This window comes from Acanthochromis polyacanthus, chromosome 3 (genome assembly GCF_021347895.1).
Source record: "Acanthochromis polyacanthus isolate Apoly-LR-REF ecotype Palm Island chromosome 3, KAUST_Apoly_ChrSc, whole genome shotgun sequence".
In the NCBI taxonomy this organism is placed as follows: domain Eukaryota; kingdom Metazoa; phylum Chordata; class Actinopteri; family Pomacentridae; genus Acanthochromis; species Acanthochromis polyacanthus.
In genome coordinates, this window is record NC_067115.1 from 31,908,450 (window position 1) to 31,932,648 (window position 24,199).

Here is a 24,199-nt window from a genome sequence, read left to right on the forward strand (position 1 = left end):
AGGATATTAGATCGTGTTTATATGCAGTCATTTAAGTTATGTTATCTAACATTTTTAGTAAATTACCTGAATTATGACTACAGACAGCAGAACCAACCCAAGGTCATTCACACAAATAAAGATTCTGTTGGTGGAGATATGCAACAGGGATTAATGTCTTACAGGATGCTTGAACCTGCTTTTGCCATTGACTAATGATTTATGCTTCCATGTTAGGCTCCAGTGAAACTTTTCTCTGCACTTTATCACATTTCATACATCTGTCTAATGCTTTTATCAGCTACAGTTCTGAATGTGATCCAGTGTTTTGCTGCGGGGCATTTAGATAGTTTGAGTCAGTATCTGCTCTGTGGCTAGTTACTATGGCAACTTGTAAGTCTCAGGTGTTTCCAGGTGATAGCGCAGGATGCAGAGTGACCGATACATTCAGACAATTGACGAATTTATATGCTACCATTCAAAAGCTTGTGTTCACCCAGGCTGTTTCATGTTTTCCATGAAAAGTCATACTTTTATTCATGTAGTAACATAACTGCACAAGGGTTTTCTAATCATCAATGAGCCTTTCAACACCATTAGCTAACACAATGTAGCATTAGAACACAGGAGTGATGGTTGCTGGAAATGTTCCTCTGTACCCCTATGGAGATATTCTATTAAAAATCAGCCATTTCCAACTAGAATAGTCATTTAATACATTAACAATGTCTAGACTGGATTTCTGATTCATTTAATGTTGTCTTCATTTAAAAAATGAGTGAACTTTTTAACAGTAGTGTATTTCAGGTTAACTCCAGATCTGGTATGACAGCAAAGGATATAGTTCACAGCTTTGTAAACATGTCTGATTGGAAGGACTTTTGTTTCGTTTATGCTGACTAGAGCACATGAATAAAAGTGTGAGTTTTCATGGAAACATGAAATTATCTTGAATGGTAGTGTACCTAAATTGTTTCTGTGATTTTATTTAGATGCTTCATTTGGGGAAAAGAAAGCTGTTTTCGAGCATATTACATAATCCAAAAAGCACATCATTTCTAAAATCTGAGTTTATCGAACTAGCTGTTAAAGAACTGAATGAACTGTGCTGGTAAAGCTGCTGGTTTAAGTCCCTGCATCGACCAAACAGATCCAGACAGACAGCTGAGCTATGTTTCAGAACAGTACTTAAACCTCCTCCTGCTCCACTGGGGCTCCTCTGTATTTAATATTAAAGTGATGTAATCCTTTAGGGGATGCGTATCTTTGGAGCTGAGAGGAGCCATGCAGTCTGCACACTGCAGCCCTGCACCAATAACAGGTTCCTATCAGTCTGCAGTGCTGCAGCAGCAGACCAGTTTCCTCCTGCATGCAGTCAGCTGGTCTTCCTCATTTATTGTAAAGCTTAAAATGGGTGGGGTGTGAAGTGGCCAATCACAGACCTCTCTGTTTATCTGCCTTCTACATGCTCAGGGACCCTGCACTGTCAGCACTTTGTGGTTTTCTCTGTTTGTGGTGAGGACAGGACGTGAGGGAGGAGGGAGTGGAGCAGGACACCTTGACCAGCAGACATCCGACAGCTCGTTTATTTACATTTCTGCTCACTGCTGTAGATAGTCAGACAGTATTTGAAACATAAACATTGTTATTGGCATGTTTGCATGTAGCAGTGACATTACTTTAAAACATTTTACTAATCCAAGGCTGGTAGGATTTTGTAAACGTGTCAACCAGTTTGATCTCTACTTCAATCAATCAGTGAAGCCATTCAGTGCAGGCGATCTTTTCTCTCCATCTAATCCGATGTTTTGCTTTCTGATTGTTCCGTGTGGAGCCATGATGTCGGTCCGTCCATCATTCTCATTCTCTGTCTGCTTCGGCCTCTCTTTCCATTCAGTTTTCCACTTGTGACAACATATTCCAGTGTCTCTTTCCTTATGATGCGTCCAAAAAATGCTCCTTGCCATTTCCTAATTTTGTTCAATAGTATATAATTTGTGTTTGGTAATTCTGAAATGTCTTCATTTCTGATTCTGTCCTTATAAGATAAACACTATTGTTCAAAAGTTTGGAGTCACTTCGAAATGTCTTTATTTTTTGAAAGAAAAGCAGTGATGGTTGCCCATTTCCAGCAACCATCACTCCTGTGCTCTAATGCTACATTGTGTTAGCTAATGGTGTTGAAAAGCTCATTGATGATTAGAAAACCCTTGTGCAGTTATGTTAGCACATGAATAAAAGTGAGAGTTTTCATGGAAAACATGAAATAGCCTGAGCGAGCCCAAACTCTTGAACTACCATTTGCAACCTATTTGTCTCCTGTTTGTATCGTTTATAGGAATAAGCAAAAGAATATAGACAGTCAAGTTCAGGTTGAGATTCTCCCTCAAAAGAAGGCTGAAGAAGGAAACAATTTCACCCTCCATCCACACCTCAAAGTGCACCAAACACATTAGGTGCTATATAAACTCAGCCATTAAACTCATCATGATCAGCCAACGAGGACACTTATCATACACGACTTCCGTCACCAGAACCTCAACGTTTACTTTTCTTTCCATGCAAAGACTGTAATTTACTGCATACTCTGGTGAAATGTTCATTCAGCCGTCCAAGGCAGAAACATTTATCCCCCAATTTCTCGAACAACACTGAATAAACTGTTGACTAATATGCCACTCAGACTAAAATATCCAACTGGTCAGACAGTTAGTTACTCGCCAAAAAATCACAAATGATTTTTTCATGAGTCATTTTTCAACGTATTGCACAGCAGTTCAAACTTTAGAAACACATCCAAGAGTTTTATGCTACTGGAAGTCAGGAGCCAGACTGATTTTAACTTTACAGTAGGAAAGAAAACCCAAACGTATTCTGCGGTCTTGTGTCTCTAAGCTCCATGTGGAAGATGAAACATAATTTGACATTTTTAATATCTACACCCTGTACAGCTGTTTGGTGTTGTTCCCCTGGAGTGCTCTGTGTCTGCATCAGATGCTGCAGGAGTCTCACCGAACCGAAAGTGAAGGGCTGCATTTTTCTGCCGCAGTGCCTGAAAGTGTTGCTACAGAGAGAGGAGAAAGAGCAGGAAGAGAGAGAGAGAGAGAGAGAGAGAGAGAGAGAGAGAGAGAGAGAGAGAGCAACACAGAGGGAAAGACCTTGTTTATAATCCTGTGGTTGTGTGGATAATCTCATCCAGATCCCTTTGTGGCAACGTGACACAAGAATCATATGTGTTCATCCTCTACAGCTCATAAAAAACACTTTGTGACTATATGCACATAAAACCAATTTAATGTCAGCAGAAAGTACAGAAATACAGAGGCAGGTTCATCATTTAGAGTATCTTGGTTCATGGATGACATCACATGGGAGGTGTGAAAAAGATGTCAGATGGAGAGTAGCAATAACAAGAACATCCATCCATCCATCCATTATCTATACACTATTTAATCCTCATTAGGGTCAAGGGGTGCTGGAGTCTATCCCAGCTGATTTAGGGTGAAGGCAGAGACACCCTGGACAGGTCGCCAGTCTGTCACAGGGATACATAAGGCTCATTCCAGAAATAGAGGACATTTGGGCTTCTACATTTTTGAAAAATAAACCTTCTCTTTTACAGTTTTCTGCTCCATATTCATCAATAATAGGTAATAAACTATCAAAGGTGTGATTAGGTCAGTTTACACATCATTGGTACCATTTTATTCCATGTTTTATTTGTTATTTGCTAACCCTACTCTAATCACAGTAACAGGGTTGCTAATCCATGCTAATATTAGCTTGTTCTCAGCAGTAGAAGCTAGATATTTGGTGGTTGCGGGGTTGAACCTAAACCCAAAGCCTTATCCACTAAGCCATGTCAAAAATAAAGTTATTACAAATCTTACTGTCACAGCTATGGTTGGAGTCCTTCAGTTGGTGTTGTGGGTCAGTTTTGGGTGGTTGATTATCACATATTGGGCTTTGTCTGTGTTGGTTGAACCCAAAATGCTCTCAAACAGGGGTGGAGGTATTTTTCTTTTTTGCTAGTCCAAAGACATGGTTGCCATCTTTGTCAGCCAGCCTGCCGGTTCCCGCAGTCGATGCTGACCTCTGGTGACACGTGCTGTGCAATACAATACAGCATCTCTCTAGGGCATTTATTAAGGTAAACAGAAGAAGAAGTATTTTATTTCTAAATACTCCACCATACAGTAATTCCCAGATACCACCAAAGCCTAAAATGTAGCTACAACTAAAGAGCTGTTCATCTGTTCACAAGCTCAAGCTGCACTAAAATTAATATGTTTCCTGTTTCTAAAATAAATGCAGTATGGTCCTACAAAATGTCCTGATGTGAGTACATTTTAAGACACTGTAGAGCTGTAGCATGGAGGCTGCTGGTCTGCTGAGCCCACACAGCCATTCTTTGGCCTGAATGCTAAACACTGTGTCTGGCACAGATAAAATCGGCAAAGTAACACCGTCCCCGCTGTGAACAACGACGGCAGCAGTTAGCTGGTCCAGGGAACCTGCTCAGTGCCAGGGGTGACGTCGTGTAGACAGACTGGAAGCTGAACACAGATCCTGGATGAGACTCTGTTTCACTCTGCCAGAAAACACAAACCAGAGACTGTATGCAGTGGAACGAGCAATACGTTAAAAGTGAAGATGTCCAAATGATTTTAATCGCTCTGAATCTCAGTGAGGACTGCACAGTGGAGTAGTGGTTAGCACTTTCGCCTTGTAGCAAGAATATTCCGGTTCAAATCCTGGCCTGGGTCTGGGATCTTTCTGCATGGAGTTTGCATGTTCTCCCTGTACATGCGTGGGTTTTCTCCGGGTACTCCGGCTTCCTCCCACAGTCCAAAAATATGCTGAGGTTAACTGGTTATTCTAAATTGTCCATTAGTGTGAATGTGAGTGTGATTGTTTGTCTGTATATGTAGCCCTGTGATAGACTGGCGACCTGTCTTGGGTGTCCCCTGCCTTTGCCTGAGTCAGCTGGGATAGGCTCCAACACCCCCCGCGACCCTAGTGAGGATAAAGCGGTGTATAGAGAATGGATGGATGGATGAATCTCAGTGATGAGACTTCTGTTTGACACAACCACTAACTTACACTACTTTTCAAAAGAAGACAATTTCATGTTTTCCATGAAAACTCACATGTCCTAACATAAGTGCACAAGGGTTTTCTAATCATCAATTAGCCTTTCAACACCATTAGCTAACACAATGTATGTACACAATGATGTTGACACTATAAACTCTGCCCATTAAAATGATTATTATGACTGATTCCATTTTGTGAGCACAGAATTATTGTGCCTCTAATGTGGTTGTATAACAACCTTCAAAGTTCAATGCCATTTATTTAGCCAGAATTCATCTTTCTGTGCAGTTTACAGAAAACTACAAAACCTCATCAAGCCATTCTACAAAACACTGAAATGTGTTGACCAATTATCTCATTAAAAATCAGCCGCTTCCAGCTAAAATAGTCATTTACCACATTAACAATGTCTGGACTGGATTTCTCATTAATTTAATTGAAAAAAAAATGCTTTTCTTTTTTTTTAAAAAGGACATTTCTAAGTGACCCCAAACATTTGAATGATAGTGTATTTTCATGGAGCTTGACTAAAGTTTACTCACTACTGATTTAGTCATTACTAACTTCCTTAAAGCAATGTGTCCTATAGAAGCAGTTTTAAACTGTGACTGAGCTGAGTGAATCTCCAGCATCCCCATAACTCCCCATCCTCAGCTGAATAGACATCAAGTTCACCAAAACTCTCACATTTTGTGATAAAAGTTTTTCACTTACAGGCTCTGTAATGTGAACCAAAAAAATAATAAACATAGGCTCCTGTTCATTTGTAAACTGACGCTCATCAGCAGTGATTTACCTTAAACTGGAACACTGCATCAACTCTACATGATGCTTCAGTCCAAAACTTCCATGGTGCAGAGAAGGAGCTGAAATCTATAAAGGAAAAAAGGAGCATAAATATACAGAACAGATGGTAGAGAGACAAACTGGAAAAATAGCACACTAAATATTTTATACTCTGCCTCCCTGGAGGGAAGGAGGGGAAAGGATTTGGGAGTAGTAAATTAACCATTATGGGCTGGATATTTTACAGCAGAATGACAGTATAATTCAATAAAATATAATTCAATTCATGTTAAGAGAGCACTTTGTTCAATAAAGTCCTCAGCATTTCACTAGGACTCACTCCTTTAGCCAGTTATTTAAATTCATTTAACCAGCTCCCCATTAATAAAAGATGACACTTCAAAAGTTTGGGGCCACTTAGAAATGTCCTTAATGTTGAAAAAAAAAATTTTTTTTCAAGGAAGATAACATTAAATGAATAAAAAATACAGTCGAGACATTGTTAATGTGGTAAATGACTATTCTAGCTGGAAACAGCTGATTTTAATGGAATATCTCCATAGGGGTACAGAGGAACATTTCCAGCAACCATCACTGTGTTCTAATGCTACATTGTGTTAGCTAATGGTGTTGATTGATGGTTAGAAAACCCTTGTTCAGTTATGTTAGAACATGAATAAAAGTGTGAGTTTTCATGGAAAACATAAAATAGTCTGTGTGACACCAAACTTTTCAACAGTAGTGAGACTTATGGGTGGAAGATCATAGACTTTGGGAAATAATAATGATCCAAGAAAAAAAGAGGAGTGTGAGGAAGGCACTCATGCAGAAAGACCAAAGGTGGTTGTATTTCTGAAATCTGACAAACTGTTTTAAGCCTACAGCACATAGCGCTCTCTCAGCCTGCTCTGACCTATTTCGCTGAATGCAGCCAGAATCTTGTGCATTTGTGTGAATCTATGAGCGTTTGTGTGTGAGGTAGTATTTGGCAGGCAGAGGGTGTAGAAGCAATGAAAGAATCTCATGGAGGAAGTTGGTTTGTTGCCAGGAGCTACAAACAAGGATTCACTCTGTTTCTGCCAGTGTGTGTGTCTGAATGTGTGTGTGCAGTGAATGCATGCACAAAGTACAGAAGTGAATACACTGCTGTGCAATATTTAATGATTTAAATTGTGTCCGTTCTTTAAAATAGCCAGTAAAATATTTCCTCGAGGAAATCAAGTTGTGATAATGGGACAGGTGGATCAATGGGCTGGGTTTATCTGCGTGTTTACATCACGGCTTCACATAGAAAAGACTTTCCAGAGGAGATGAAAAATCTAATTGAGTGACTTCATGATGGAAAAGGAGGAAGATCAGGGATCAGCTACAAATCAGTCAAAACACAGCTGCAGCGGTAAACAGAAAATACAGAATGAGTCGTAGTACCACTAATCGGACATTGTTTTCCTAAAATGACGCCATCGACAGCGACTTCAATCCAATAAACTACCCTTGGAGTATTTTAAAACAAAACAAAAGTGGAATAACACAACCCTTTCAGGGCTGAGTGGCTCATAAAATAGTCTCTGAAGAAGTGTAGGACCTCTCTCTAGATATGATAATAATAACTTTATTTACAGTGGTATGAAAAAGTATCTGAACCTTTTGGAATTTGTCACATTTCTGCATAAAATCACCATCAAATGTGATCTGATCTTTGTCAAAATCACACAGATGAAAAAACAGTGTCTGCTTTAACTAAAACCACCCAAACATTTATAGGTTTTCATATCTTAATGAGGATAGCATGCAAACAATGACAGAAGGGGGAGGAATAAGTAACTGAACCCTCTGCCTAAGGAGACTTAAAGAGCTATTGAAACCAATTTCTACCAAACAATTTAAGTCAGGTGTGTGCCCAATCACTGATGAGTGGCTTAAAGCTGCCCTGCCCACTATAAAGCACACACCTGGTAAGAATTGTCTTGATGAGAAGCATTGTCTGATGTGCACCATGGCTCGCTCAAAAGAGCCGTCTGAAGACCTGCGATCAAGAATTGTTGATTTGTATAAAGCTGGGAAAGGATACAAAACCATCTCTAAAAGTCTGGATGTTCATCAATCGACAGTCAGAGAAGTTGTCTACAAATGGAGAGAGTTTGGCACTGTTGCTTCTCTCCCAAGGAGTGGCCGTCCACCAAAGATGATGCCAAAAGTTCAGCGCAGAATACTTATAGAGGTAAAAAAGAACCCTAGAGTGTCTGGTAAAGACTTACAGAAATCACTGGCACAGTCCAATATCTCTGTGCACACATCAACTATATGTAAAACAATGGCCAAGAATGGTGTTCATGGGAGGACTCCACGGAGGAAGCCACTGCTGTCTAAAAAAAACATTGTTGCTCCTTTAATGTTCGCAAAAAGGCACTTGGACACTCCACAGAAGTTTTGGCAAAATATGTTGTGGACTGATGAAACCAAAGTTGAATTGTTTGGGAGGAACACACAACGTCATGTGTGGAGGAAAAATGGAACAGCTCACCAACATCAACACCTCATCCCCACCGTGAAGCATGGTGGAGGGTGCATCATGGTTTGGGGCTGTTTTGCTGCCTCAGGGCCTGGACAACTTGCAATCATTAATGGAAAAATGAATTCAAAAGTTTATCAGGATGTTTTGCAGGAAAACCTGAGGCCGTCTGTCAGACAGTTGAAGCTAAAAAGAGGATGGATGCTGCAACAAGACAATGATCCGAAACACAGAAGTAAATCAACTTTAGAATGGTTTCAGAAGAACAAAATACACGTTCTGGAGTGGCCGAGTCAAAGTCCAGACTTGAACCCCATTGAGATGCTGTGGCATGACCTCAAGACAGCGATTCATGCCAGACATCCCAGGAATCTGACTGAACTACAGCAGTTTTGTAAAGAAGAATGGGCCAAGATTAGTCCTGATCGATGTGCCAGACTGATCTGCAGCTACAGGAAGCATCTGGTTGAAGTTATTGCTGCCAAAGGGGGGGGGGGCACAAAATATTAAATGTGATGGTTCAGTTACTTATTCCTCCCCCTTCTGTCATTGTTTGCATGCTATCCTCATTAAAATATGAAAACCTATAAATGTTTGGGTGGTTTTAGTTACAGCAGACACTGTTTTTTCCTCTGTGTGATTTTGACAAAGATCAGATCACATTTGATGGTGATTTTATGCAGAAATGTGAGAAGTTCCGATACTTTTTCATACCACTGTATATAGAATCCTTAAGAATAGCGTTTGCAAAGTGCTTTGACAATTAAAACATGCAATGCAGAAAATCAAGCAAGACACAAGGAGACAAGGCAGAACAGTCAATTAAAATAAATAGTAAAAATGAAAGTAAGTTAGTGAATAATTATCTAGATTAGCACTCATATCAAACAAGGGAACTCAGCAATTTAAAAACTGAAGGATAGGATGGAGGATTAAAAGTTAAAGTATAAGAAAATTAAAGAATTAGAAAGATGACATCACACCAAAGAACCAGGTGGCTAAAATTCTGATAAAACAAAAGAGAACTTATGAAATAAACAGGACATAATACAGAATAGAACACTGACGCTAAATAAAGCTAAAAGGGAACTTCACATAAAAGTAAGTCTATAAAAGTGGGTTTTCAGAAGGGATTTAGCAGAAGTTTAAATCCCTGCATGCAGGTCTTATATCCTCCTCCTCTCTCCTATGTGGTTCCATATGAAGTGATTAAAAACACACAAGATTTAGCTTCTGTAGGTGTGATTTCCTCCTCTGGGGACTGAATACAGCCCATAGACACAGACATAGGAGTAATAATAATACTTCACTGTAAGTAGGTAAGCAACTAAAGTTTATTCATATGTCACCCTTCACAGATAAAAAAAGAATCACAAAGTGTTTTACAGTTAAAGCCAACTAAAGTAATGCCATATTTGGGAGGTGATGCACTTTAGAACCATTTGACATTTAAATGACATTGCTCACTACGTTGTGTATTTGTTCATGTGTATGAGTGTCTGCCTCAACTCATTTTCTGACAGTGTGAATTATGTAATGGCTGGATAAGCGACGCAGCTTTGGTCTGCTGCTGTCTGCAGTGCAGTGCCCGTAGGACACACTTTGGCTTTAGGGATAACTCACACACACGACCTTCTGCTTACTTCTGTTTTGTTTCCAGACCCATCTTGGATTGAATAAGGCCTAAATCCTGTTTAATCCCGTCTCTGCCAACCCAGCTGCAAACTTCTCTGTTTTCTTTTATTTTCCTCTTCAGTAATGTCTGCCTGTGAACAGTTTTTTCAGCCAGCAGTGTGTGGATTATTAATTATTCCATTTGTGTTTGGAAACGCCCCAGGATTTTATCCCTGGCAGCACACACTCATCATCCTGAAAGTAAACACAGCAGAAGCGCTGCAGACTCTGCATATGAGTGTATTCATGTGATGGATTGTGTTTTTCTTTTGCATTAAATCCTCCCTGCTGGTCCACCCGCTCCACTTACTGAACATCTGAACACAACGCTCCACTCCCACTCAGTGAGTCACACGGTAAATACACGCCAGTTAAAGAAGCATCACTCAAATCTAACATCGAGCTGTCTTATCTGACAAAACCCAGCCATTGTGTGCTCTATTTTCATGAGAATTAGAGGGTAAACAAAGAAATTGAAATGCTTTTACAGCAACCACCTGCTGTTTTATTTAAAGTTGCCGTGACACTGAGGACTGTGATGAATCACTTTGATGTTCCAGTAAAATCCAAATGCACAATTCAGCTTGTTTTATTACTGATCAAGAATTTTCTATTATTGGTAGCAAACCATCTGCTAAAGGAAACACAATCACACATCTATGCCATGTTAACAATACTGGACTATTTATGCTGCATTATAAAAAGCATTTTCACGGTTCTGTTACATGAACATCCAGAATAAACTCATAAGACTGCCTGAAGCATGATGAATGAGAATTCTCCCTGGAGCAATGAAAGAAGGTCATGTGGTCTGATGAGTCCAGATTTACCCTGTTCCAAAGTGATGGGGGCATCAGGGTAAGAAGAGGTGCATGAAGTGATGAACTCATCATGACTGCAAGCCTGTGGGGGTTAGGGTTATGATCTGGGGTTGGTCAGGTTCAGCAACGTTATGTTCCCAAAGAATGAGGTCAGCTGACTACCTGAAGCTACTGAATGACCAGGTCTTTACATCAGTGGAGTTTTTCTTCCCTGATGGCATGGACATGTTCCAAGATGAAGATTCCAGGATTCATGGGGCTCACATTGAGAATGAGTGGATCAGGGAGCATGAGACGTCATTTTCACACATGGATTGTCCTCCACAGAGTCCAGACCTCAGCCCCACTGAGAATCTTTGGGATGTTCTGGAGAAGACTTTGAACAGCGGTCTGACTCTCCCATCATCAATAGACGATCTTAGTAGAAAATTAATGCAGCTCTGGACAGAAATAAATGCTGTAACGTTGCAGAAGCTTATTGAAATGATGAATGTGTGTCGATCTCAGAGCTAAAGACGGTCCAATGAAATATTAGTGTGGAACTTCATTTTTTAACAGGGAGTGTGATTGCATAATTTTCAATAAACTAACTTGATCTTGTTTTAATTGGTTAATTAACCCTCCTGTTGTCCTCATTTACGGGCACCAAAAAATATTGTTTCCTTGTCTAAAAAAATCCAAAAATTCAGCAAAAAAAATTCTGAAAATTTTCAAAACCTTCAGGAAGAAATTTCCAATAATTCCTTAAAAGTTTCCCTTAAAAGTTTTATTTTTAAAAAGTCCCCCAAATTTGGCAAGAAAATTCTTGTAAATATTTTCAAAAAATGAGTAAAAATCTTCCAAAAAAATCCTAAAAATAGCTAAAGTGATTACATGCAGCGTGTCCCAAAAAAATGTATACACACTTTAAATAATTGTAAACTAGGTGTTTATTATAATTTGTTTAATTTTCAACATGTAAAAGAATTTACAAACATCATTCTATTGTTTTGTCACCGCCTGTTCTCAAACTGATGTCCGTTCTGGTCCAGACACTGCCGACAATGTGAAGCGATGGAATAGCACACATCATGAAACAATTCCCTTGGTATTTGTGTGCATTCACGTTCAATGGTTTCTCTCAATTCAGTGACTGTTGCAGGTGTCATTGTGTAGACTTTGTCTTTTAGGTATCCACATAAAAGAAGTCTAGTGATGTGAGGTTAGTTAGTTATCAGCTGCGAAAAGGTGTGTGCATTTTTTTGGGACACCCTGAATATATCAGTAAAACTTCTAATATTTTCTTTAAGAACAGTCACAAAAAAATCAACCAAAATCCAACGAATTTTGCTGGATTTTGGTTGATTTTTTTTGTGCATGTTCTTAAAGAAACATTTTTAACATTTCTTTTTTCCACCAAAAAATGTCCAAAGATTTCCCAAAAATGTTGAAAACGTTGACATCAGAAGTTTCATTGTGATTTTTTTCCCCCCACATTTTCAAACTTTAAACCGGCTCAGTTCCTCATGATGCAAACAACAAACCTGCACTTTTCCTACTCGTGTGTCTGCTGCTAACTGCATCCCTCCCTGCTCACCGTTTCCTCCAGGGAAGTCCCACCTCGCCATCGTGCAGCGTGTGAACAACGAGGGCGAAGGCGATCCTTTCTACGAGGTGATGGGCATCGTCACCCTGGAGGACGTCATCGAGGAGATCATCAAGTCAGAGATCCTGGATGAGACAGACCTCTACAGTATGTATGCAAACACACACACTTGATCAGCTGTTATTGGATCACACTCACTTTGTGTGTGTTCCTCAGCTGATAATCGTACGAAGCGACGCGTTTCTCACCACGAGCGAAAGCAGCAGGACTTCTCCATCTTCAAACTGTCAGAGAACGAGATGAAAGTAAAGATTTCCCCTCAGCTGCTCCTGGCCACACACCGCTTCCTCTCCACAGGTAGCACCTTGTGTTTCTGGACTTTATGCAATGAACATCTTTACAGTTGATTCAATTTTAGGTTCTGGTTCAAGTTCAGGTAATGGTTCAAACCTGGGTTTACTGTGATAATCAAAAGAGAAATGAAAAGTTTTTTTCAAGGCCTATTCCACTGCAGGACCCTAAAAACAGGGGTGTCAAACTCATTTTAGTTCAGGGGCCACATTCAGCCCAATTTGATCTTAAGTGGGACAGACCAGTAAATCAGAGCACAATAACCTGTAAATTGCCACAACTCCAAATCTCTCAAAAGTATGTTCATGTTTAAGGAATTATCTTTTTGCCTCACATTATCAACAAAAAAAAAAAAACGTAAGTTCAATTTCAACAACATCATGCCCCAGTTTGTCATTTACAAATTTCAACTTCCAGGTCACAGAGTGTGTACAAAGACAAAAAACATTTAGTCATAGGTGTCTGGAACTGAATGATGTAGTATTTTATTTCATGATCAAAACGACAAAAGTCAAACAAAAAAAAGCCAAAAAACAACAAAAATTAGACAAAATTTTGCAAAAATGAGACACAAAGTGACAAAAAATGGACAAACATCACGAGCGAGACGAAAGAAGACACAAAACAAGACAAAAAACAAAGAATAAAGCAAAAAACAAAGTGACAAAAATGGGACAAAAAAACACAAGCAAGACAAAGAAAGAAACACAAAATGACAAAAATGAGAAACAGAACGACAAAAATATGAGAAAAATTACAAAAGTCAGACAAAAAAGCAACAAAAATAAGAGAAAACATTACAAAAATGAGACACAAAACGACAGAAGAACAATGAACAATCTCGTATTTTACTTTATGATCAAAACAACTTGTCATGGTCTAGAAATTATTTTAAATTTATAGTTGTACAAATTTACAATCTGCAGTGAATGTCTTCTCTGTAATTTTTAAGCTTTTCAAAGTCATCCCACGGGTCAGATTGGACCCTCTGGAGGGCCGGTTTTAGCCCACGGGCCGCATGTTTGACACCCCTGATTTAGAGGCTCGATGGAGGCAGGTCATTTTTGACCCTTAGGAGTGTTCAGGATGTGAAGACCACACAAAGCTTAAACTAGTTCAGTTAAAATCATAAAAGAACTGAGAAACAGCTGCAGGTTTCTGTTTTGAACACTCCATTTATCATTTGTGAAACTGCATTTGTTTTTTAGTTCAGCTGATTCTGCAAAAAAAACAAAAACCCTGTAACAGTAAATGTGGTCTTTCTTTAGATGTTCATCCATAAATCATTATAAATTTCCTCACCCTCAACCACCAAACGTCTCCAAATGAAAATTATGCTTTTATTCACCAATGAGCTTAAACATTTTTTTTAAAAACTGAAGGAGCAGCTGCTTAGTTCGTAAAGTACCTTCACAAGCTTGTTGATTTTAACACCATCACGACAACATCTTTGAATTAAAGTGTGTGTTTTACCGTCAGAGGTGGAGCCCTTCAAACCGGCTCACATCTCAGAGAAGATCCTGCTGAGGCTCATCAAACACCCCAGTGTGGTTCAGGAGCTCAAGTTTGACGAGAGGAACAAGCGAGCGACACAACACTTCCTGTTCCAACGCAACAAACCCGTGGACTACTTCATCCTGGTGCTGCAGGTACCTGACAGAACTAATTTAGCCGTGGATGTAAACGCAGAAGAAGCTGCAGCAGCATGTGTTGCTCAGAGGTTGGTCATGCCGTGTTTTTCAGGGTCGAGTTGAGGTGGAGTTTGGTAAGGAGGCACTGAAGTTTGAGAACGGAGCTTTTTCTTACTTTGGGGTTCCTGCCATCATGCCAACAGGTAAAATTACACAAACATACACACACCTGTTATTCAGAGTCTTATGATGTTGCTCCCTGGTGTCCAAACCAAACCTGCACTCAATATCAACAAACTACATGTCTAACTGTTGCTTCAGCCTGAATACGATACATCAAACTGCTCCTGATTTTAATCTTTACCCTAAATAAAAAATATAATCTTAATTTAGCCTGTAAGTGGACATAATGTCACGAGATATCCTAATTTTTAAGCTTACAGTGGCCCTAAAACCAAACATAAATATAGAGAAAACGTGAGCATATAAATCACTGGAGATGTATAAAGCATGCAAAGAGCTTTTTAAATTAATTGTAAATAGATACACAACAGGGACAAAAGCTAGAAAAATCTGCAACTTTTCCAGTCAAATCACTGTTTGTGAGTAAAATCCTGTGAGCACAGACACAGAGAGCAATTTGTGAATTAGCAAACCTTCAGTCACGGCAAATTCCTCTGAACACATTGATCTATGTGAAGGATCTGAAGTCAAATCAAACATATGCAGCTTTAGAGCACACCTGTAGCTGAATAATGAAAGCAGCATCCATCAAGTGAAGAGACTGAAATGAATGAAAGCTTTCAGCTGCAGCATCTAGATTAAACAGGGCTAAATGAAGTGGCTTCCCATTCAGGATGCGATTGACACCACCGGTTCTTGTCTGTTCTTGTGAGCATGTTTGTCTCCGCTGCAGTCCACAGATCCCCGTCTCGCAGCAGTGGTTTGGACCGCTCTGAGTCCATGCTGTACGGAGGAAGCATGAGCCAGCTGAACGGAGGGGGGAACGTCTACCTGCCGGACTACTCTGTCAGACAGCTCACACACCTTCAGATCATCAAGGTACTGAAAGACAACATCATGCAGTAATACCATATGTTCTAACACACTTTCCAATTCAATTCAGTTCAATTCAAAACACTTTATTTATCCCCGAGGGGCAATTAAGAGGCATGAAGAGCAGTAAAGAGAACGCAATCAAATATGTGTCCAAACATGCAAACAAGTCTGTGTCCTGGAGGAAGCCATTCAAACACGGGATGTGAGATGTGTGAGGGGTGTCGAAGGATCCTGAAAGCAGCTTTGGTTGTTTCTTGTTCACAGAGGACAGACGGAGCTCTAACAGGATGTCCGATTTTGTAGGTTGATGGAATTAAACCGGCAGGTAAATGAGAATGTGAGCACACTCTGATTGAAGGAGGGGTAGAAAGTGGTGAGAATGTCCTTATTAACCCCAGATGGTCTCAGCTTCCTCAGTAGGTACTGGTGCTGGTGACATTTCCTAAAGATTTACTCAGTATTAGATGAAAACCTCAAGAAACTTTCAAAAATAGTACCCAGGTACCTGCACTCTTCTACCGGCTCACCCTGGATGATGGAGGTGACATCCTCTGCTAGCTGTCTCTGCTGACTAGGCCATGTCCCAATGAGCTCCTTTGTCTTGGTTATGTTCACTTCAAGCAAGACTGTGTGGTCAGAAAACTTCACCAGATGACATTTAGACGGCGTGGACACAGTCATTGGTGTAAAAGATGTAGATCAGAGATGATAAGACACAGCAGAAGTGTGGAGGTCATCTGAGTAAGAGTTGTTTACGAGCAAGAAAATCAATAATCTGTAGGATGAGCTGATGGTCCAGGTGAAAACGAGCAGCCAACTTCTCAGCGGGAATGTCTGAGTGTCTGTACATGACGTGTTTTCTTATGCTGGCACCTGCATGACAATGGTTATAAACAAAGGTTCAGTCTGAGGTTGATATCAGTCCAGATCCAAGATATTAGCTCCCAGCAACTGTAATTTTAATATAAACCTTCATCCTACAAAAAACATCCAAGCAGTTGCTGAAACTGGCTTGTCATCCGACCTCTGACTGTAGTTGACAAAATGCACTTTGGGTAAGTTCCGCTGACTCTACCTTTTACATGCTCCTCTATTTTTGCCTCACTGCAAGCAAGACAAAAATAAAGCTGACCACAATGAGAGCAGACAACATGACCTGAATGTTCCTTATAGAGCTTCCAGCCTGGAAACTTTTCCATAGGCTCTGTCCTTGCATCGGGTTTTGTAGGACAAAGGAGAAAATTTCCATCCACTATCAACACTACTGTTCAAAAGTTTGGGGTCACTTAGAAATGTCCTTATTCCTGAAAGAAAATCTTTTTTTTTTCAATGAGGATAACATTAAAGCTGGAAAACGGCTGATTTTTAATGGAATATCTACATGGAGGTACAGAGGAACATTTCCAGCAACCATCACTCCTGTGTTCTAATGCTACATTGTGTTAGCTAATGCTGTTGAAAGGCTAACTGATGATTAGAAAACCCTTTGTGCAGTTATGTTAGCAGATGGATAAAAGTGTGAGTTTTCATGGAAAACAGGAAATTGTCTGGATGACCCCAAACTTTTGAATAGTTGTATATACACCTCTTAATCCTCATTAGTTATGGCTGGCTGGAGCCCAGCTGACTTTGGGTGAAGACAGGAAACACCAGTCTATCACAGGGCCGCATATAGAGACAAACAATCACACTCACATTCACACCTACAGACAATTTAGATTTACCATTTAACCTCGGCATGTTTTTGGACTGTGGGAGGAAACCGGAGAACCCGGAGAAAACCCACACATGTACAGGGAGAACATGCAAACTCCATGCAGAAAGATCCCAGGATGGCCGGGACATGAACCGGGAATCTTCTAGCTGCAAGTGAGGAGAACTTTCACTTCCTGAAGAGGAGCATGGGATTCTTCAGCTGCAATTTACTTTAAGTAGGCCTCATATATACACCGATCCGCCACAACATTGTGACCACTGACAGGCGAAATGAAGAACATCCATCATCTTGTTATAATCCAACGTTCTGCTGGGAAACCTTGAGTCCTGACATTCATGTGGATATTTGACATGTACCACCCACCTAAACACTGCAGGTCAACAAACCCCCACCCTCATGGCAACAGCAGTCCTTGAGGCCACACACCACAAAAACTGCTCAGAAGTGTGCCAGGGAATACGACACTCCCCTGATCCAAATCTCATTGAGCATCTGTGGGATGTTCCAGGATAAGCCTGATCTAGATAGGTCCCATCCTGTAACAAACAGAATTCACTGCCACTGGACATCCCCAGAGGTCCTGAGTCCATGCCCGGCTAAGTCAGAGGAGGTTTAGCAGCATAAAGGGACCAACACAATGTTAGGCAGGTGGTCGTAATGGTACGCCTGATCGTGTCTGTGCTAAAATTGAAACTGACAGCTGTACAATAAGTCATGTTTGAGAGAAATCCTCCCAAAACACCTTTTAATTTGCTCTTCAATGCTGTGCTCCTGTGTGTCAGATCACCCGCAGCCACTACCAGAACGCAGTGACAGCCACCCGGATGGACAGCTCTCCTCAGACTCCCGATGCCGACACTCGTCTGACGGAAGGAAACAGTCCAACCCCGGAGCCTCCAGCCACACTGATGCCCCCAGACCACAGCACCACCACCACCACCACCACCACCCTCATGCCCCCGCCCAGAGAGCCCAGCCGGCCCAGCTCAGCCCGAACCCGAGGACAGCAGTCCAGTGTCCCACACAGCACCTCACTGCTGAACGAGAAGAACCGCATCGTCCGTAAGTATCCTCAGTTACAGAGTCTGAACGACGAGCGGAGGAATCAGTTTACAGTTCAGACTGATGTCAAGAACTTAAAGGTCATTCCAGACATAGACGACATTTTACCATCAAATATCAAATAATCCATGTACAAAATACCAAAACATGCAGTTGTGTAAATTTACTTGTCCTTTGACCAAATCTAAAAAAACAGATTAGGAGAGAAGAATGTTTGAAAAAATTTCTAAAATACCAAATAAATCTGGAGTTCCCCTAAAATGACATTTTTCTCTTGTTCCACCCCCTGATGGCCAAATTGAATCTCAAATAAAACAATAAAAATGAAATTTAAACCTCTTTTATTGTTTTTTTTCAATGATGTCTCTTGTAACTGTGGGATGTTTTTAACCAACATAATATTTTAAATAATATTATTTAACATGGAACATGTGTCCCACAACATGCGTACAAACCTGTTGATGACATTTTTGTCTTTTGTGTCTCATTTTTGTCATTTTCTGTCTTTTTTGTCATTTTATGTCTTGTTTTTGTCTTCAACATCATCAAACAGTTTTCCAAAAGAATGTGTAGAGCAAAGCTGTGTCCTCTCTTCCATTTTTTATATTTTTATCACATTGTCAGCCTTCATTGAATGTCTCACTCTATCTCATGTTATCAGGATCAGACTCATTCTTTTGACTGTTTTCCATCAGTCAGTTTGTCCTCTTGGTCAGCAGTAACAGCTAGCTAAACATCTAGCTTCTACTGCTGAGAAAAAGCTAACATTAGCATGGATTAGCAACCCTGTTACTGTGGTTAGAGTAGGGTTAGTAAGCAACAATAAAACATGGAATAAAAATGGTACCATTGATGTGTAAGCTGAACCAATCAGGCCTTTGATAGTTTATTACCTATTATTGATGTATATGGAGCAGAAAAGTGTAAAAGAGAAGGTTTATTTTTCAAACATTTTTGCTGCCCAAATGTCCTCCATTTATGAAATGACCAAACAGACAATCTGTTCCCAACAAACAAAGCTGCTTCTTTAAATTTGTTTTTAAAAAATCCATTCAGGCATAATTTTTAGAATGGATGGAGTTCTGTAACCTCAGCTAGTCAAAAGACGAACAGTCAGAGGAGACTTAAAAAGACGGACAGAGAGAGTACTGACGGAATATCAATGACATGATGAGATGATAGAGATGTCTTTGTTTATCTGACAAATCACCTACTGCATGCTGGCTCATGTCCAAAGCTTTAGTTTTACAATTGAACCACATATTATCGGGTTCCTTCATTTGGGAAAAAAGAAAAGATCTAAACCTAAAGGCTACGAGAGAGTGCTTAGAGTCACAGAGTCTGAAGTTACAACAAATTTATCAGCTAATTAATAAAACATTTCACTTCAGACGCTGTAAATGAAATGGTTTTGATGTGTTTCTGTGTCTGCAGGCAGTAAGTCGGACGGCCAGAAGAGTCCCAGTGATTCGGTGTTTCTCCGGATGGATGAGATTCCCTACATCAGAGAGGACAGATCTGAGACCGAGGCCCACGCTGGTCAGTTTCACTCCATTTATGTTCAAATCTGAAATCCCACTGGAGAGGAAGCAGTCTTCCTGTCTGTAATGCTGTCAGAGTTTAATATTTCATGAAAAATACAGTCAAATAAATATTGTCTTATTGTAGGGTGATGTTTAGGCAACTTTAGAAATGTTCTTATTTTTAAAATAAAAGCATTTTTTTCAGTGAAGATAACATGAACTTTAATTAATATGGAGTAACTTTAATTAATTTAGAATAACTTCAACTATTGTAGAGGAACTTCAGTTCATTTTTGAGCAACTTGAATTAATGCAGAGCAACTTTAACTAATATGGTGCAGCTTTAACTCATTAAGAGCAATTTTAACTCATTAAGAGCAACTTTAGTTCATTTTTAAGCAACTTTGAATAATATCCAGCAACTTTAACTAATACGGAGCAACTTTAACTCCTTTAAAGCAACTTTAACTTGTTTTACAGCAACTTTAACTAATAAATAACATTTTCAACTAATATGTAGCAACTTCAGCTAATATAGATCAACTTTAATTCCTTTAGACCAACTTTAATTTAGTGCTACTTTAACTAATGTAGAGCAATTGTTCATGGAAAACATGAAATTATCTGGGTGACCCCAAACTTTTGAATGGTAGTGTGTGTACATTTAGGTTTTACTCTTTATTCTTGTTACTCTTTTTGTTTTGGTCTGGATCCGGTGCTCGGTGCGTTTCACTGAGCGTTTTATTACGTATAACTGTGTTTGTGATTAATATAAATCTTGAACTCACACTACAGGAGTTCAGTTTCTCTTCGAGCAAAAACCAGAGCTGTTCATCACCAACAGCAGCACATTTCTCTCTCTCTCTCTCTCTCTCTCTCTCAGATGTGGCCTCCGTTCCCATAGAAACGGACACATCCCCTTTCATCAGCAGCCTGTCGCTGAGTGGTTCAGAGGACACACTGGGGAAGAAACTGCTACTCAAACTCAGTTAGTCGCTCTCTCTCACACACACACACACAGAGCCATCTATTCACCAACCTTTTCTATGCTTCTGTCTCCTCCTCGTTGAATTTGATTCACATGCAAACTCAACCGCATACACACACTACACACACTACACACACACTACACACACCACACACATACTACACACATTACACACACACACTACTTCCTACTTAAACATACATTAGTGTTTTGGGCTACTTTGCATTCTCCTGCAGTTTCTTAAAGAACCACTCCAAACATAAACTGTCAATGATTCTGACAAAGATAAAACTTCACACAAACAACCATAGTTTATATCAGCATTTCTGAATGGATTTTCCTCTTTGCCACTAAATCTTATTAACCCTATAGAGCCCAGCATAGCACCAGTGCTATGATTGCTGATTGGTGGCAGATTTGAAACCAGATAAGATAAAGCGATCATTCTCTTTACATCTAAAGTTCCATTAACATTTCACACAATCACCTAGCCTAGCCGCGCTAGACCCAGCTCTGAAGACACAAGGGTCTAGGAACTCTCGACAGGGAGGGAGGCGGGCTAAAAGGTTGTGTTTCAAATCACTCTGCAGCAGTTGGGTAGGTATACAACCAATCAGCGCAACGAATAGGCTGACGTAGTTCCTAGAACGCCGGAAATCAGAGGATGCGGGAGTTCGGTGAAGCCTTATTTATACAGTCAATGGGTGAAGCTCAAGTATATTACAGACATGTTAACAGAAAGATTATTCAGAGTCGGTGCTAATGGAGCTCAACGACTGTTGTCGTTTTGTTGTCGACCCTGGCAGAGAATTAAATTCATTGCCGTGTGTTGTCTAGCGCGGCTAGGCTAGTTGTTTCCGGTTGTTTCTGTCAGAATCGTCGCGCCTCTGTCATCACTTAGTTACGCCCGCCTTCTGACTCTACACTTCATGGTGACTCGTTGGCCAGTTTTAGGAGCATCCAACCTCGAGGCTTACCGACGGTAACTAGACCCACCCTGGCAGAGAATTAAATTCGTTGCCGTGGGTTGTGTAGCGCCGCTAGGCTAACAATCACCAGGTCTCAGAGCACTTTTTTGCTGCAGTCATGGGTTTGTAAAAATATACAATAAAGCACACAGAACAAATATATTTATAATCGAGACCACGGGCTAGTGTGCAACTTTTTTTTGTTGTACAAACTTGAGGGAACTATGCAATTTCTGTATTTTGAAATTTATGTGAAAAAAAAAAGATTTTCATTTTTTAGGTTTATTGCACTTTTAAGCAATTTATTGTAGTCGTTAAGACAAAAGTCAATACATATTATTAAAACTTGGGATAGAAGGGTTATATTGATGTAAAACAAATAAAACTACTCAAAAAAATTGCGCTACAGTATGTAAAAATGTGTCCTGGCAGACTTGCACCATGAAAGGTCTTAAAGGGTTAATTACACTCTGGAATGAAAACCAGTTGAGAGATGATTCACAAAAAAAGTGTGTGTTGGGTTTGTGTAACTGAGGGAGCTGTGGAGCCTCTTCAGCTTAGAAAGAAAAACAAAAACTCTTCTCTACATTTACACATCTCAAAACAGCAGATAAGGGTAAAATTAGTATATTAATGCGCTTTCCACAATAATAAAATGGATTGCTATGCAAATTTCTCACTTGTCTCTGAATTCTTCTTTTATAGTAAGAGAACAGTAGAAGGAAAAAAAAGACAGTTTGTATAACTGTTTGGACTAAAATGTCTTAACCTCTTCAACACACAAGGCAGGGCAGTTTGAACAGACTGAGAGTGAAATAAAGCCTGCAGATCTCTGTAAAGCTGACAACTGAGCTTACCTGCCGATAAGCTCAGATGAGCTTATCGGCAGGTTTATCTGCTCTGCTTTCTCATCTGGATTTTGGTCAGATTAGGTTGATTAGATTGAATTTTCAAACAAATAGGACAAATACAAGCTTTTTTTTTAAAGTGATAGGAGCATTTGACCCAGCAGAAAGGATGCCTTTACTTACTGAAATCCGGGTTATATTTGACAGAGCACTTAGATCTGACATGACATTACTAAAGTTTCAAATGCAAAATGTTAGAGGTCAGCAGATGGGCTTTTTCATGGCTGATGTTGAAAACTTCCTGAATACTAATAATCAAGGAGATAAATAATCGATAAAATGCAGCTTAAAAATGCAAACCTTGGATGTGCAATGAGAAAACACAAACCCCAACACTTATGTAAAGGCCAGGCTTATAATCGCCTCATTTATAATGTTATGAAGTTATAAATTGGCACCACACAAACCAAGCATCCATCCATCATCGATACACCACTTAATCCTCCTGGAGTCTATCCCAGTTCACCAAATAACCTTTACAGGAATCGTTTTGAAGCTTGTGTAAGATCCCAACCAAAGGCAAATAAAATCTGATCCCTGGATTAGCCGCATAAGACTCGTTCCAGAATCGGAGGACATTTGAGCTTCAAACTTTTTGAAAAATAACCTTCTCTTTTACAATTTTCTCCTCTCTATTCATCAATAATAGGTAATAAACTATCAAAGGCTTGATTGGCTCAGCTTACACATCAGTGGTACCATTTTTATTCCATGTTTTATTTGTTGTTTGTTAACCCTACTCTAATCACAGTAACAGGGTTGCTAATCCATGCTAATGTTAGCTTTTTCTCAGCAGTAGAAGCTAGATATTTAGCTAGCTGTTACTGCTGACCAAGAGGACAAACTGACTGATGGAAAACAGTGAAAAGAATGAGTCTGATCCTGATAATAAGAGGTAGAGTGAGAGATTCAATGAAGGCTGACAGCGTTATGAAAATATGACAAATAGAAGAGAGGACATAGCTTTGCTCTACACATTCTTTTGGAAAACTGATGATGTTAATGACAACAACAAGACACAAAATGACAGAAACAAGACCAAAAAAGGCAGGTAATGACAAAAATGAGACACAAAAGACAAAAATGTCATCACCAGGGTTGTTGTGGGACGCACATTCCATGTAAAAATATTTAAAATATTATGTTGATTAAAAACAGTTTCCACGATTACATGAGACATCAATGAAAATAATAAAACCAAAAAAGGAGATTTAAATTTCATTTAAACAGTTTTATTTGAGATTCAATTTGGTCATCAGTGGGGTGGAACAAGAGAAAAATGACATTTCAATGGAAACTCCAGACTTATTTGGTATTTTTATAATATTTTAATATTTTTTTAACATTCTTTTCTCCTAATTTTGTTTTCAGATTTGGTCTCAGGACAAGTAAATTTACACAACAACTGTATGTTTTAATATTTTGTACGTGGATTATTTGAAATATGATGGTAAAATGTCCTCCAGTTCTGAAATGACTCATCAATTATGGGTAATTCCATGCATGAGGCTGTTTCTCCACAGCACGTGTTCAGTTAG

The 24,199-nt window shown here is 39.6% G+C and overlaps 1 protein-coding gene across 6 annotated transcripts in view; it reads left to right on the forward strand.

Annotated features, from left to right (window-relative positions):
• The window catches only part of LOC110960430 (metal transporter CNNM1-like), a 73,050-nt gene that overhangs the window by 42,733 nt on the left and 6,118 nt on the right, over positions 1–24,199 (forward strand). For 2 of the 6 annotated variants that reach the window (XM_051946198.1, XM_022207668.2), the window contains exons 2-9: positions 12,458–12,601; positions 12,671–12,811; positions 14,285–14,454; positions 14,549–14,639; positions 15,353–15,498; positions 17,995–18,274; positions 19,709–19,813; positions 20,681–20,785. In XM_051946198.1, the coding sequence (XP_051802158.1) occupies positions 12,458–12,601; positions 12,671–12,811; positions 14,285–14,454; positions 14,549–14,639; positions 15,353–15,498; positions 17,995–18,274; positions 19,709–19,813; positions 20,681–20,785 (1,182 nt within the window). The remainder of the gene's footprint in view (positions 1–12,457; positions 12,602–12,670; positions 12,812–14,284; positions 14,455–14,548; positions 14,640–15,352; positions 15,499–17,994; positions 18,275–19,708; positions 19,814–20,680; positions 20,786–24,199) is intronic. The other 4 variants (XM_051946200.1, XM_051946197.1, XM_051946199.1 and 1 more) reach the window with 4 other exon arrangements.